Below are 12,335 nucleotides of genomic sequence, written 5' to 3'. Positions count from 1 at the left end.
ACGAGGTTTGTTACCTTGTTGCTTCTACTTGACTCTTTCCAGTAATATAAAATGGTTCATTGGGGTTGTGCTCCTTGAAGACTCCCCAACGTAGATGAGCCCACTCATGAACAAACACCTTCCCTGCAAATGTAAAGAAAAAGAAGCTTTCATCAGCACAGAAATATGCTAAAACACCCTAATGATCAGCTGGTGTTGGTGGGGGAAGCCATGGCTGATCTGCTAGATCTAAGACCACCTTGACAGACCTTACTAACGGGGACAGGTCTCTTATGGTCAAGTGGAATATAGGGGCTAAGGGTACGTTCCCCAAAAAATGAAGTCCGTTCTCTGTTTGATCTCCCCTGATTTCTCACTTGTAGCTCAGACTGATGCACCTGATGTGGGTTTAGGTGCAGAGCTTTCATAGGGGGTTGGAGGGGAAGACCCCACCTAAGCAGAAAGCTTACACAAGACTTTGCTTTCTGGGAACTTTGGTCCTGTTATCGGGCCTGGATTTTGATGGGATAAGAGGCAGGTTTGGTGTAACGTCTGGCTCTGGTGGAACACGAAGAGTTAAATGACTCTAGTTGGGCTGGAGCTGCTTGGAGCTCATCTGTGTGGTTCTCAGCTCTGCTCTGCTCAGCAGGAAGGTGTATCCCTGACCACCTGCCTATATAAGCTAGGAGCAGTGATCAGTTCATTGTGAAAGGTTATACCTTTGCTGACACCTCCTGCTCACTGGATACCTGCTTGTTTATTGATCTTTGGCTTTTTCCTTGACTCTTCTCTTGCTCTGTACTCTGCTATTTCCTGGTACAGACCTTGGCTAGACTGACATTGGTTTGACTGTGTATCTCTGTTAGTTTGTGTGCCTCCAGCTGATTCCTGACTCTTACTGTTTTTGTATTTTATTATGTTGACAGCGCTGCCCCAGCACTCAGCAGGGAGGGTTTGTCATTGTGGTTGTCGATCCGTCACTAAGGGTGGATAGGCAGTAGGTAGGGACAGTAGCTGTGGGTGAGTCAGGGCTTCACTGTTCCCTGCTTAACGTGACATTTGGTAGTGGGGCCTTTCATCCCATCCTTGAGCCAATCAAGGTTGAGACTAGCCCAGATCAGCACAAATGAGTTTTGTGCTGATCTGGGCTAGTCTGGGAGTAGTGAAAAGGGTTTATCACTGGACTTTAAATGGACACTGTAGGAATCAAAAACTTTTTATATGCATTGTTTTTTTTGTGTGCAATCCTACAGTCCTCCCTAAGCTGGATGTGGTTCTCACCTGTACAGTATAGAAGGGATCCAGGCAGAATTCATGTTTTCTATATATTTCTGTAAAGTTTGCTAAAAGCCTGCTAGCACTTTATAGCCATATTCACATGGCACAAAATCTATTGGTGATATTGTAAAAATTTTGTGACAGAAATTTGAAGCTGAAATAGATTTCCGCCATGTGAATTGTGTCAAGGTTTGGTGACGAGGGGCGTGGCCTAGTGGAGGTGTGCTATAAGAGCGCCATCAAATCATCGATCCATTAGAAATTTAATTTTCTGGTAGAATTTAAATATTAAACCAAAAAAAGGGGTCTATAAACCAAAATATAAAATTTCTAATACAAAAATTCCTACACAAATTTTCACGGCCTACACAATTCTGTTAGATTTTTCTGACTGCTTTAAATAATTTTTTTTATATTTTGTACATCTCGGTAAAACATTAACCTTTCTAATATACTTTGTAAAAAATTTTTTATCTCCTTTTCACAGATATCATGGCTTATAAAAAGACCACTAGGGGTCCCCATACCACCCAGATCGTAACCCTGTCCGGATGCAGCATCATCTTTGTCCCAGCTGAAGCACTGACATGGACAAAGTTCTGTAAGTAAGGATGGGACTAGTACTCCTCTGTGCTCACTCCTGTCCTATCGGACTGCAGCATGAAAGCAGAGAGGACAAGGTTACAGAGCAGCCTGCAGTGATTAAATTAAGAGACCCTGCACAGCACAGCAGACTCAGGGAGGAAGGGAATGCATGGTGAGTGAGGGCGAACTCAATGCTTGCCTAGGACACGCCCCTTCCTGAGCAGTGGATATCAGAAAGAGTGAGCAGCAGATCAGAGAGATTTGTTAACCAAATACAGAAGCTAGACACATAAAAAAGACATGTAAAGAATCTGCATGACCTAGTGAATGAAACATATAAGCATTTTTTTTTTCTGTGATATGACAGGTACGGCTTAAAATTAGGTGAGAGTCAGTCTGCAACCTAGTTTGCAGCCTCAAAAAGGGGACATTGTAACTTTTGAGAGTAATACATTTGTTGACTGTTGTGTTGGGCGGCTGGTAGTAAGCCACCTGAATAGACAGAAAAGTTTGTCTGTATTAGCGCTAGAGGAGCAGGATTTATTAAGGAGTATAAAGGGTGTATTTGTTTTTTTTTTTTTTTACAGATAAATTAAGATAGAAGAAGCCCTGTTTAAACATTACTTGTGTGTCTCTGTCTCTGACGGCTATTTGACTGGTTCTACGGAGCTTATCTCCCACATTGGCCATACACTTCCAATGCAGTGGAAAATGCCATAATTAGAAATACCCACATTGTTTAATTTTCTTTGTTACAAAAATTTTTTTTATAAACATTATTTTAACTGTATTATATGATTGTGTGAAGTGTTCATGTAAAGTGAAATATGAAATGCTGTAATTTTAGAAGTGGCCACTAGATGTCGGTAAAACAGCCTGGGAAATGAAAACCATCCCACTTTATAGCGTGCTGTGAAAGCTAATGGTATCAATACACGCCAATGCTCTCCAAACTGTGGACCTCCATTTGTTGCAAAATTACAACTCCCAGCATGCCCGGACAGCCAACGGCTGTCCGGGCATGCTGGGAGTTGTGGTTTTGCAACAGCTGGAGGTTCACAGTTAAGAGACCACTGGCCTAGCAATTTAGTCTGCAAAATTTGTGGTCGACAAATGTTTTAAAGGGGTTGTGCGCTGCCTTTCGGAGCTCCGCTCGCAGCGTCCGGAAGTTCATTACTCCGAACACTGTGTGCGGGCTTCCGTGTTCGCGTGACGTCACGTCCGCCCCCTCAACGAAAGTCTATGGGAAGGGGGCGCGACCGCTGTCACACCCCTTCCCATAGACTTTGGTTGAGGGGGCGGGCGTGACGTCACGAGGGGGGGGGGGGGGCGCGAACACGGAAGCCCGCACACAGTGTTCGGAGTAATGAACTTCAGGACGCTGCGAGCGGAGCTCCGAAAGGCAGGGCAGCGCACAACCCCTTTAAAGGGGCTATCCACCATGAGGTGATTTTAGTACGTACCTGGCAGACAGTAATGGACATGCTTAGGAAGGATCTGCGCTTGTCTTGGGGCTAAATGGCTATGTTGTGAGATTACCATAACACTGTGGCTAGCTTTTTGTGAACTGGTATTTTCTGTTTGAGTTTTCTTTTTTGCCTACAAATCGCATAATTCAATTTTCTTCCCGCTAACATATCAGCCACCCCACCCATTGAAACATAAATGAGCTGCATCCATTCAAAAGACCAGTGTTTTTTAATCTGAGTGCCTAAAGCTGTTGCATTAGTTGCAGATTGATCTCTCTCCCACCAAGCGATCCCTCCACCCATTGAAGCAGACAGGCTCCCTGTCATCAGCTGACTAGTGAGGTCAGGTCTCGGCCGCATTGCAACCTGGGTAAAATCTGAGACAACAGTCATTTTGTATGCTGCTAAAAATAAATATTGGGGGGAAAATCACAGAAGAATTGTGAGAAAACCGTCACACACAGGTACAGACACTATATTATGAACTACACTAACGTTACAGCCCCTGTAGCATAGCCAAATAAAAAAAAATTCCTGGAATACCCCTTTAAAGGGGTACTCTGCCCCTAGACATCTTATCCTCTATCCAAAGGATAGGGGATAAGATGTCATATCGCCGCGGTCCCGCTGCTGGGGACCCCCGGGATCGCCGCTGCGGCACTGCGCTATAATTACAGCACAGAGCAAGTTCGCTCTGCACGTAATGACGGGCAATACAGGGGCCAGAGCAGCGTGACGTCACGGCTCCGCCCCTCGTGACATCACGGCCCGCCCCTTTCAATACAAGTCTATGGGAGGGGGCGTGGCAGCTGTCACGCCCCCTGCCATAGACTTGCATTAAGGGGACGGGCCGTGATGTCACGAGGGGCGGAGCAATGACGTCACGCTGCTCCGTCCCCTGTATCGCCCATCATTACGCACAGAGCGAACTCGCTCTGTGCTGTAATGATAGCGCAGTGCCGCAGCGGCGATCCCGGGGCTCCCCAGCAGCGGCGCAGCGGCACCGTGGCGATCTGACATCTTATCCCCTATCCTTTAGATAGGGGATAAGATGTCTCGGGGTGGAGTTCCCCTTTAAGTCTGCTGGTCTGAATTAAAGGGATTGCCCGTGAATAAAAATAAAATAAAAAAAAAGGATAGAGCTAATTCCTTCTAAAAACAGCACCACCCCTGTCTTCAGGATGTGTGTGGTATTGCAGCTAAGTTCCGTTAAAGTGAATGAAGACAAGCTGTAATACCACACACAACCTAAGGACAGGAGTGGCTCTGGTTTTGAAAGAAATTAGCTCTGATTTACTATCCTTGGACAACCCCATGGACTTCAAATAGAAGGTTTTGGGGGGGAAAAAGCAAGTTAATTTCTTACCATATGGTCCATAGAGTGAGGTTAAATTTTCCTGCAGCAGAAAGTTTGGTGTCAAGTGAATATATCGCCCTGGTTCCCCACATCCACCATATTGTTTTGTGTAAGGGGCGTCTCCAATCCTTGGAAACATATTCGCAATGACAACATCTGCCTAAATTTGTAAAACAAAAAAAAAAATTTTAAATAATTTTTTTTTTTTTTTTGCGTCCATGTGTCTTCTCACTGGTGCTGCTGTGAATTGGGGGTCGGAATTGGAGTACATTTTTTTTTCTTCATGCATCTGACAGTATTGTCCCATCTTACTTGCCCTGCAAAAGGAAACTCCTTGGCTATACTGCCATCTGCCACAGGCTGCTCTGCAATAGTGTTGCTTGCGAATATTCGCAATACAAATTTTATTCGTGAATATAGCACTATATATTCGTAATTACGAATATTTGCTTTTTTTTTTTTTTTCACAGTACACATCACAGTGATCACCCCTCTCTGCTTCCAGCTTGTGTAGTGTAAAGAAGGCTCTAATACTACTGTGTGAGACTGGCGCGCGAATTTTCGCATGTGCGAAAAGTTGCATATGCTAATTTTCACATATACGAATTTTGCTTGTACGGGTTTTTGCATATGCAAATTTTCGCATATGTTAAGTTGCGCATATGCGAATATTTGCATATGCGAAAATAAAACGCGAATATTCACGAATATATGACGAATATTCGTCCATATAATCGTGAATATTCGCGAATTCGAATATGGCCTATGCCGCTCAACACTACTCTGCAATGAGCATAGGACCGCTATGCCGAGAGCTGGCTGTAGGGGAAGTGACTGAGCATGTGCTTCCTCCAGCACTTTGCTTTGTAGGCGAGGGTTTTCCAAACAGTGTGCCTCCAGCTGTTGCAAAACTGCAACTCCCAGCATACCTAGACAGCCAACAGCTATCTGATCATGATGAGGGTTTGTAGTTGTGGAACAGCTGGAGGCACACTGAAAAACACTGCTGTAGGTGGACAAGCACATTTCTGTACACTTTGAACACTAGCTAGGAGTGTGCATGTATACAGTCTAGCCCAGTTTTTCCCAACCAGGGTGCCTCCAGCTGTTGCAAAACTACAACTCCTAGCATGCCCGGACAGCCTCTGGCTGTCCGGGCATGCTGGGAGTTGTAGTTTTGCAACAACTGGAGGCACCCTGATTGGGAAACAATGGTCTAGCCAATCCTCTGTGTGTTTTAAAATCAACTGGTTCCATTAAATTGAACAGATTTGTAAATTACGTCTATTTAAAAATCTTAATCCTTCCAGTACTTATCAGTATACTACAAAGGAAGTTGTATTTCTTTCTGGAATTCTTTTTAGTCTGACCACAGTGCTCTCTGCTGACACCTCTGTCCCTATCAGGAACTGTCCAGAGCAGGATAGGTTTGCTATGAGGATTTGCTGGTACTCTGGACAGTTCCTGACATGGACAGAGGTGTCAGCAGAGAGCACTGTGTTCAGACAGAAAAGAATTCCAGAAAGAAAAACAACTTCCTCTGGAGCATACAGCAGCTGATAAGTACTGGAAGGATTAAGATTTTTTTAAAGAAATAATTTACAAATCTGTTTAACTTAATGGCATCAGTTGATTCTAAAAAAATTTTTCTCTGGAGTACCCCTTTAAACAGTTCGCACTCCAGGGTCTTTTTTTTCTCTTACGCTGATACATTGTAGCAAGCCATGTATACAGCTGACAGCCTGCATGCATCAATATTCACCACTATCTTTATAGTACAAACAAGGGTGTACGTACCAAAGTTGCAGATTTTGCGTCTGCTATGGGGCCCTTGTCCTGGTTGGTCCCCTATTCCTTTATCTATTGGTAAGAAGCTGTGCAGAACCCCTGTATCCAGGGAACTGCATTGTCAGTAAATTAGTGGAGGGGGGATTGACCAATGGGTTATAAAGAGCAAAGGAAAATATACATGTGATGTCCCAGTACGGGATATAGTCTTAGGCCCTGTCAGGTTGAGTCCCTCTGTGTCCTAGGGGCCCTCCTGCAGTGTCTCATCCATTGTGTTATCTGTATATTAGGTGTATTAGGTATAAAGGACCTTTGAGTTAGGCCCATGATGTTGTTGTCACATGGTTGTTACTAGTGTTGAGTGGCATAGGCCATATTTGAATTCGCGAATATATGGACGAATATTCGCCATATATTCGCGCATATTCGCTTATACGTAAATTCCCCCTTCTTATTTTCGCATATGCGAACATTAACGTGAACAGATGGTCGCATATACGAAAATTAACGTATGCAAGAATGTACATGTGCGAACATCTGCAGGGAGAAAATTCGCATATGCGAATAAAAGTACAAGCGAGAAAAATCGCGTATGCGAACATAAATGTACCCGAAAATTTGCGTGTGAAATCGCCATGTGCGAAATTTTGCATATGCGAACATTAACATAAGCAAAAATGCGTATATGCAAAAAATTTGCATATGCGAACATTAGCATGTGCGACAATTCGCGCACCAGTCTCACACAGTAGTATTAGAACCTTCTTTACACCACACAAGCTGGAAGCAGAGAGGAATGATCACTGTGATGTGTACTGTGAAAAAAAAAAAAAAATATTCGTAATTACGAATATATAGTGCTATATTCGTGAATATTCGCGAATTTGCGAATATGCGATATTCGTGAATAAAATTCGCATTGCGAATATTCGCGAGCAACACTAGAGCACCAGCTAACCAGGTCACCTGCAGCTTGACCTATGGGCTCCTTGCTCAGCCACCTGTGGTGTCCTGGTACCGTATCCTATATGTTACCTGTATAGAGGTTCCCATAGCCAGAGTCCCTAGGACGTCGGGGTCCCTCTTGTCTAGTTTTCCCCTTGTCACCTCTCACTTAGTCAGTAGATATATAGTAATTCTATTTGATATTTATATAGCTATAGAAACTGTATATATTTGGTTATTTACCTGTGCGGAGTGTAGCGGGACCTGCGGGTCACGTGATCAGGTAGAAACTCTATGGTTTTGCTTAAGGACCTTTGGAGGACCCCTCGACGTGTTCACCCACCATGCCTTGTAATGGTAAGTGACAGCTGACACGGACCAATCCAAAATGGCCCTGCCCATATAAGGGAGCGACGGCCATTAATCTCGCTCTTATTCCTGCGCTGCTGATGAGGACGGATCTGCGCAGCTGTCATCAGCAGTAACCAGGCCTAAGCCTTGCAGCAACGGTCATCTCTCAAAACTGTGAGTTACTTCAATCCCTATTACCTCAGCAAGATCACAGATCTAAATATTCCGGACGGATCTCTGCAAAAATCCTAAATCTAATAACTCTTTGGATAAGTCAATGGTCCTCAGCATCTGTCAATCACTGCCGTGCTGTATAGAGACTGTATTACTGAGACTGTTGCTGTTAATTGGATGTACCGCAAGTACCTCAGTAAAGTTTATGCAAGTTCAAGTTCCTCTCCATTGTGGACTTTCATTCATTTAAGCACGTACTTATCGTCTCTGGGAAGGGTGGTGATAGGCCGAAGATTTACCTCAGCATATTAACCCTCACCCTGGCGTCACGAGTGACAGGGGTTAAATTAACCCCCTATACTCTGAAGCAACACCCCAACTATACTATACCCCCAAGGGCTACCACACACCCTTTATAAGGAAGGGAAGAGCTGCTCTCTTTCTCTCTTTTGCTCTTTGATTCTCTTCTCCTGCTCAGATACATTAAAGACCAGACGTCTCAGATCCAGTGTCCAGCACATCTGGAGGCCTCAAGCCTAACCAGCAGCCACATGTCAGTAAGTCAAGTCATTTCTGTCTGCTGTTACTACCTACAGTCAAGTCTACAATAGTCAGCGTGGCTGAGTTGAAGTCTGTCCAAACACTGCAAGTCCCAGAAAGGTGCGAGTCCCCCTGTGTTACTGGTCACCTCTCTGGGATCCTGGCCGAGCTGTAAAGACTATTGGCATCTGTCTACCTCAGTAAAGCTACCGTTAACCCTAACCTGGTCTTGGACTATTATTACCCTGCCTAACCTATGGATAGCGGTTATACCGTTCAGGTGGTTACCGGGAAAATCACGCCTTGGCGTCACGAACATTTAGGGGTTAATAACATCTGCCCCATACACCTCACCTTCACACCCGGTGGCGCACTACATACACCAGACTGTTCTGTCCTGGGGGGGGGGGGGGGGGGGCAAAATCAGACGCCATAATATTGGGCCCGGATATTTTTTACGAGGCCCCCTATCTTCTGTGTATGCCGCCGAGTATAAATCTTACCTTCTCATACCGCTCTCTTGTACGGTTGGTATACTTGGTGTAGTTCAGTGACCAAGTTCTAGGAAGTAAGATCTTCGCACTCCTTATATAAAGCCTTTGTCTTGTAGCATTAAACAGGTAATGTGAAGCCTCCTTCACCATTGTCTGAAGAAGCCGGAGGAAGTTGTATAAAAAGGAGTAAATATCATGTAAATGGAACTAAGAAAACAAGCAGAAATGTAATGATTTACAGCAAAACCACAGCGGAACATAGTGTTAGTGTTGAGACCCCTATCTATCTTTATATATACTGTATAGCCAAGAGAAGTGTTCGGCATGCTTCATTCCTTAGCTCGGCGCTCAGTCCATTAAAGGAATACTCCCCTGGATAACATATTTTTTTTAATCAACTGGTGCCAGAAAGTTCTTTTCTTTTTGAATTTCTTTTCTATCTGACTACAGTGCTCTCTGCTGACACCTCTGTCCATTTTATAAACTGTCCAGAGCAGGAGAGGTTTGCTATGGGGATTTGCTCCTGCTTTGGACTATTCCTAGAATGGACAGAGGTGTTGGCAAAGAGCACTGTGGTCAGACAGAAAGGAAATTAAAAAAGAAAAGAACTTCCTGTGGAGCATACAGCAGCTGATAAGTACTGGAAGATTTAAGATTTTTAAATAGAAGTCATTTACAAATCTGTTTAACTTTCTGGCACAAGTTGATTTATTTATTTTTTTTCCAGTGAAGTACCCCTTTAAGGGCTCCATTATAAGTCTATGGAGCTCATCTCCTGCATTGAGACTTACTGAGTGCTAAGCCAGGGAGTGAAGCACACTGCTGCTCACTTCTCCCAGTTTTATCTAGAGATCGGTGGAGGTCTCAGCACTGGCACCCCAAATGATCAAAACATTGACATCTTCCAGGTGAAGATTGAAGAAGCTCCCATATACAGTAGACCAGTGTTTCCCAACCAGGGTGCCTCCTGCTGTTGCAAAACTACAATTCCCAGCTAGTGTTGAGCAGCATAGGCCATATTCGAATTTGCGATATTTCGCGAATATATGGACGAATATTCGTCATATATTCACAGATTCGTAATATTCGCTTTTTATTTTCGCATATGAGAAAAAAATTCGCACATAAGAAAATTAGTATGTCATAATTAACATAAGAAAAACATTCGCATAAATGAATATTCGCATTGTTTAACTTAAATATTCGCATATTCGAAAATTAGCAAATACGAATATTACATTAACCAAAATTCACATAGGCGAAAATTGGCATAACCCATAATTAACATATACAAAAATTCGCATATGTGAAAATTAGCATAAGCGGAAATTAACATGCATCTAAGTTCGCATATGCGAAAATTCGCACGCCAGTCTCACACAGTAGTATTAGAACCTTCTTTACACCACACAAGCTGGAAGCAGAGAGGGATGATCACTGTGATGTTTACTGTGAAAAAAAAAATGACAAAAACAAAAAAAAATTTAAATAAAAAGAATATTCGTAATTACGAATAAATAGTGCTATATTCGAGAATATTCGCGAATTCGCGAATAAAATTCGCATTGCGAATATTCGCGAGCAACACTATTCCCAGCATGCCCGGACAGCCTTTGGCTGGAGGCATGCCGATTGGGAAACACTGCAGTAGACAGTTGGTTGGCCCTGCTAAAGTTGGTGGGCTTGACTTACTTTGCTCTATTGTGTATGGACCTGTAGGTTAAAGGAGTACTCCGGTGGAAAACTAATTTTTTTTTCTGGCATCAGTTGATTTGAAAATTAAACAGATTTGTAAATTACTTCTCTTTAAAAATCTTAATCCTTCCAGTACTTATCAGCTTTGTGTAGTTCTTTCCAGTCTGACCACAGTGCTCTCTACTGACCCCTCTGTCCATATCAGGAACTGTCCAGAGTACAAGAAAATCCCCATAGCAAACATCTCCTTCTCTGGACAGTTCCTGGACTGAAGTGTCAGCAGAGAGCACTGTGGTCAGACTGGAGATAACTACACAACTTCCTCTGGAGCATACAGCAGCTGATAAGTACTGGAAGGATTAAGATTTTTAAATAGAAGTAATTTTCAAATCTGTTGATAAAAAAAATAATAATAATTGTATTCCATGGAGTATCCCTTTAATCCAATGGGTCCAATCATTGTGGCCTCCTAGGAATCAATGGTCCCTAGGAATTGCCCACCTTGCCCTGATCTAGACCAGAGGTTTTTGGCTACAAATTTTCAGTTCCCTTACACCCCAAGTTTGTTCGCCTCACCCTTGAGTGGACCGCCACTTCGGAAGAGCTGGGGAGTGAAGCACACTGCTGCTTGCTTCTCCCAGTTATACCTAGTAATCGGTGGGGGTCTCAGCACTGAGATCCCAAATTGATAAATGGAATAAATGGATTGAGCTGTTGAAATCCATCATGCCTGATTCTTCTCTTCCCCCAATATCATCTTCCAGAAGAGAGTGAGGAAGCCCCCCATATACAGTAGACCAGTGTTTCCCAACCAGTATGTCTCTGGAGGCACACCGGTTTGGAAACACTGCAGTAGATAGTTGGGCCTGATGAATTTGGTGGGCTTTGGCTTACTTTGTTTACTGTGTATCATTGTGGCCCCCTAGAAAGCAGTGGTCCCTGGGAATTCCCCTTATAGTGGTTATGCCCTATCCTAAACCAGAGGTTTTTGGCTGAAAAAATTCCAGTTCCTTTATATCCCAAGTTTGTTCTCGTCACCCTTAAGTGGACCAACCCTTCGAAGACAATTTTTGGGTGATCGACTCAAGAAGGTGTCAACAACCTAGTGTCCTCCTGACTCTATACTGTAAAGATGTATTATGCTCTGACCTTACCTGAATTGTTTCTAAGATCGCAACGTTTTCCGGTACCCCCGGGTCTATGGCGATGACGATATCCTCGTACCCCCCTGCTTGGCACCTCGCCATAGAAGCCTCAGTTAGGAAGAAGACCTGAAATCCCAGTAGAGCCAACACACCCCAAGCTGCCATCCCGTAGAACTTTTTATCCAGCCGTATGGTTCCTTTATGATGCTCTAGTGTTGTCTGCTCGAGAATTTTATTGAACTTTATTGCTTTATCTCTTTGCGACGATTGGGTGACATCGCAGTTGAGAGCAATCTCAGCCGAGTCAATAGTATCATCATATCACAGAAATAGAACAAGTTGTTTTTCTGGGTGAAACTGGAATTCACTGCTGTGAGAGTAGTAAAAAAGTTGATTTGATCCCGGGTGCGGAAGCTCAGGTCACCATGATAAAATGGGATATCCTTTAAGTTCCTTGGACCCCTTAAAGGGGTACTCTGCCCCTAGACAACTTATCCCCTATCCAAAGGATAGGGGATAAGATGTCTGATTGCAG

At 43.6% G+C, this 12,335-nt stretch overlaps 1 protein-coding gene across 1 annotated transcript in view; it reads right to left on the bottom strand.

Annotated features, from left to right (window-relative positions):
- Nucleotides 1-11,965, bottom strand: part of LOC130283216 (calcium-activated chloride channel regulator 1-like) — a 45,139-nt gene extending 33,174 nt beyond the window's left edge. The window contains exons 1-4 of the mRNA XM_056532420.1: nucleotides 11,810-11,965; nucleotides 8,970-9,113; nucleotides 4,678-4,828; nucleotides 15-123 (exon numbers count right to left, since the gene is read on the bottom strand). Of these exons, the coding sequence (XP_056388395.1) occupies nucleotides 15-123; nucleotides 4,678-4,828; nucleotides 8,970-9,113; nucleotides 11,810-11,965 (560 nt within the window). The remainder of the gene's footprint in view (nucleotides 1-14; nucleotides 124-4,677; nucleotides 4,829-8,969; nucleotides 9,114-11,809) is intronic.
- Nucleotides 11,966-12,335: the final 370 nt, after the last annotated feature.

The sequence above is a fragment of the Hyla sarda genome, chromosome 7 (assembly GCF_029499605.1).
Source record: "Hyla sarda isolate aHylSar1 chromosome 7, aHylSar1.hap1, whole genome shotgun sequence".
In the NCBI taxonomy this organism is placed as follows: domain Eukaryota; kingdom Metazoa; phylum Chordata; class Amphibia; order Anura; family Hylidae; genus Hyla; species Hyla sarda.
This window is presented reverse-complemented; position numbering and strand designations above follow the sequence as displayed.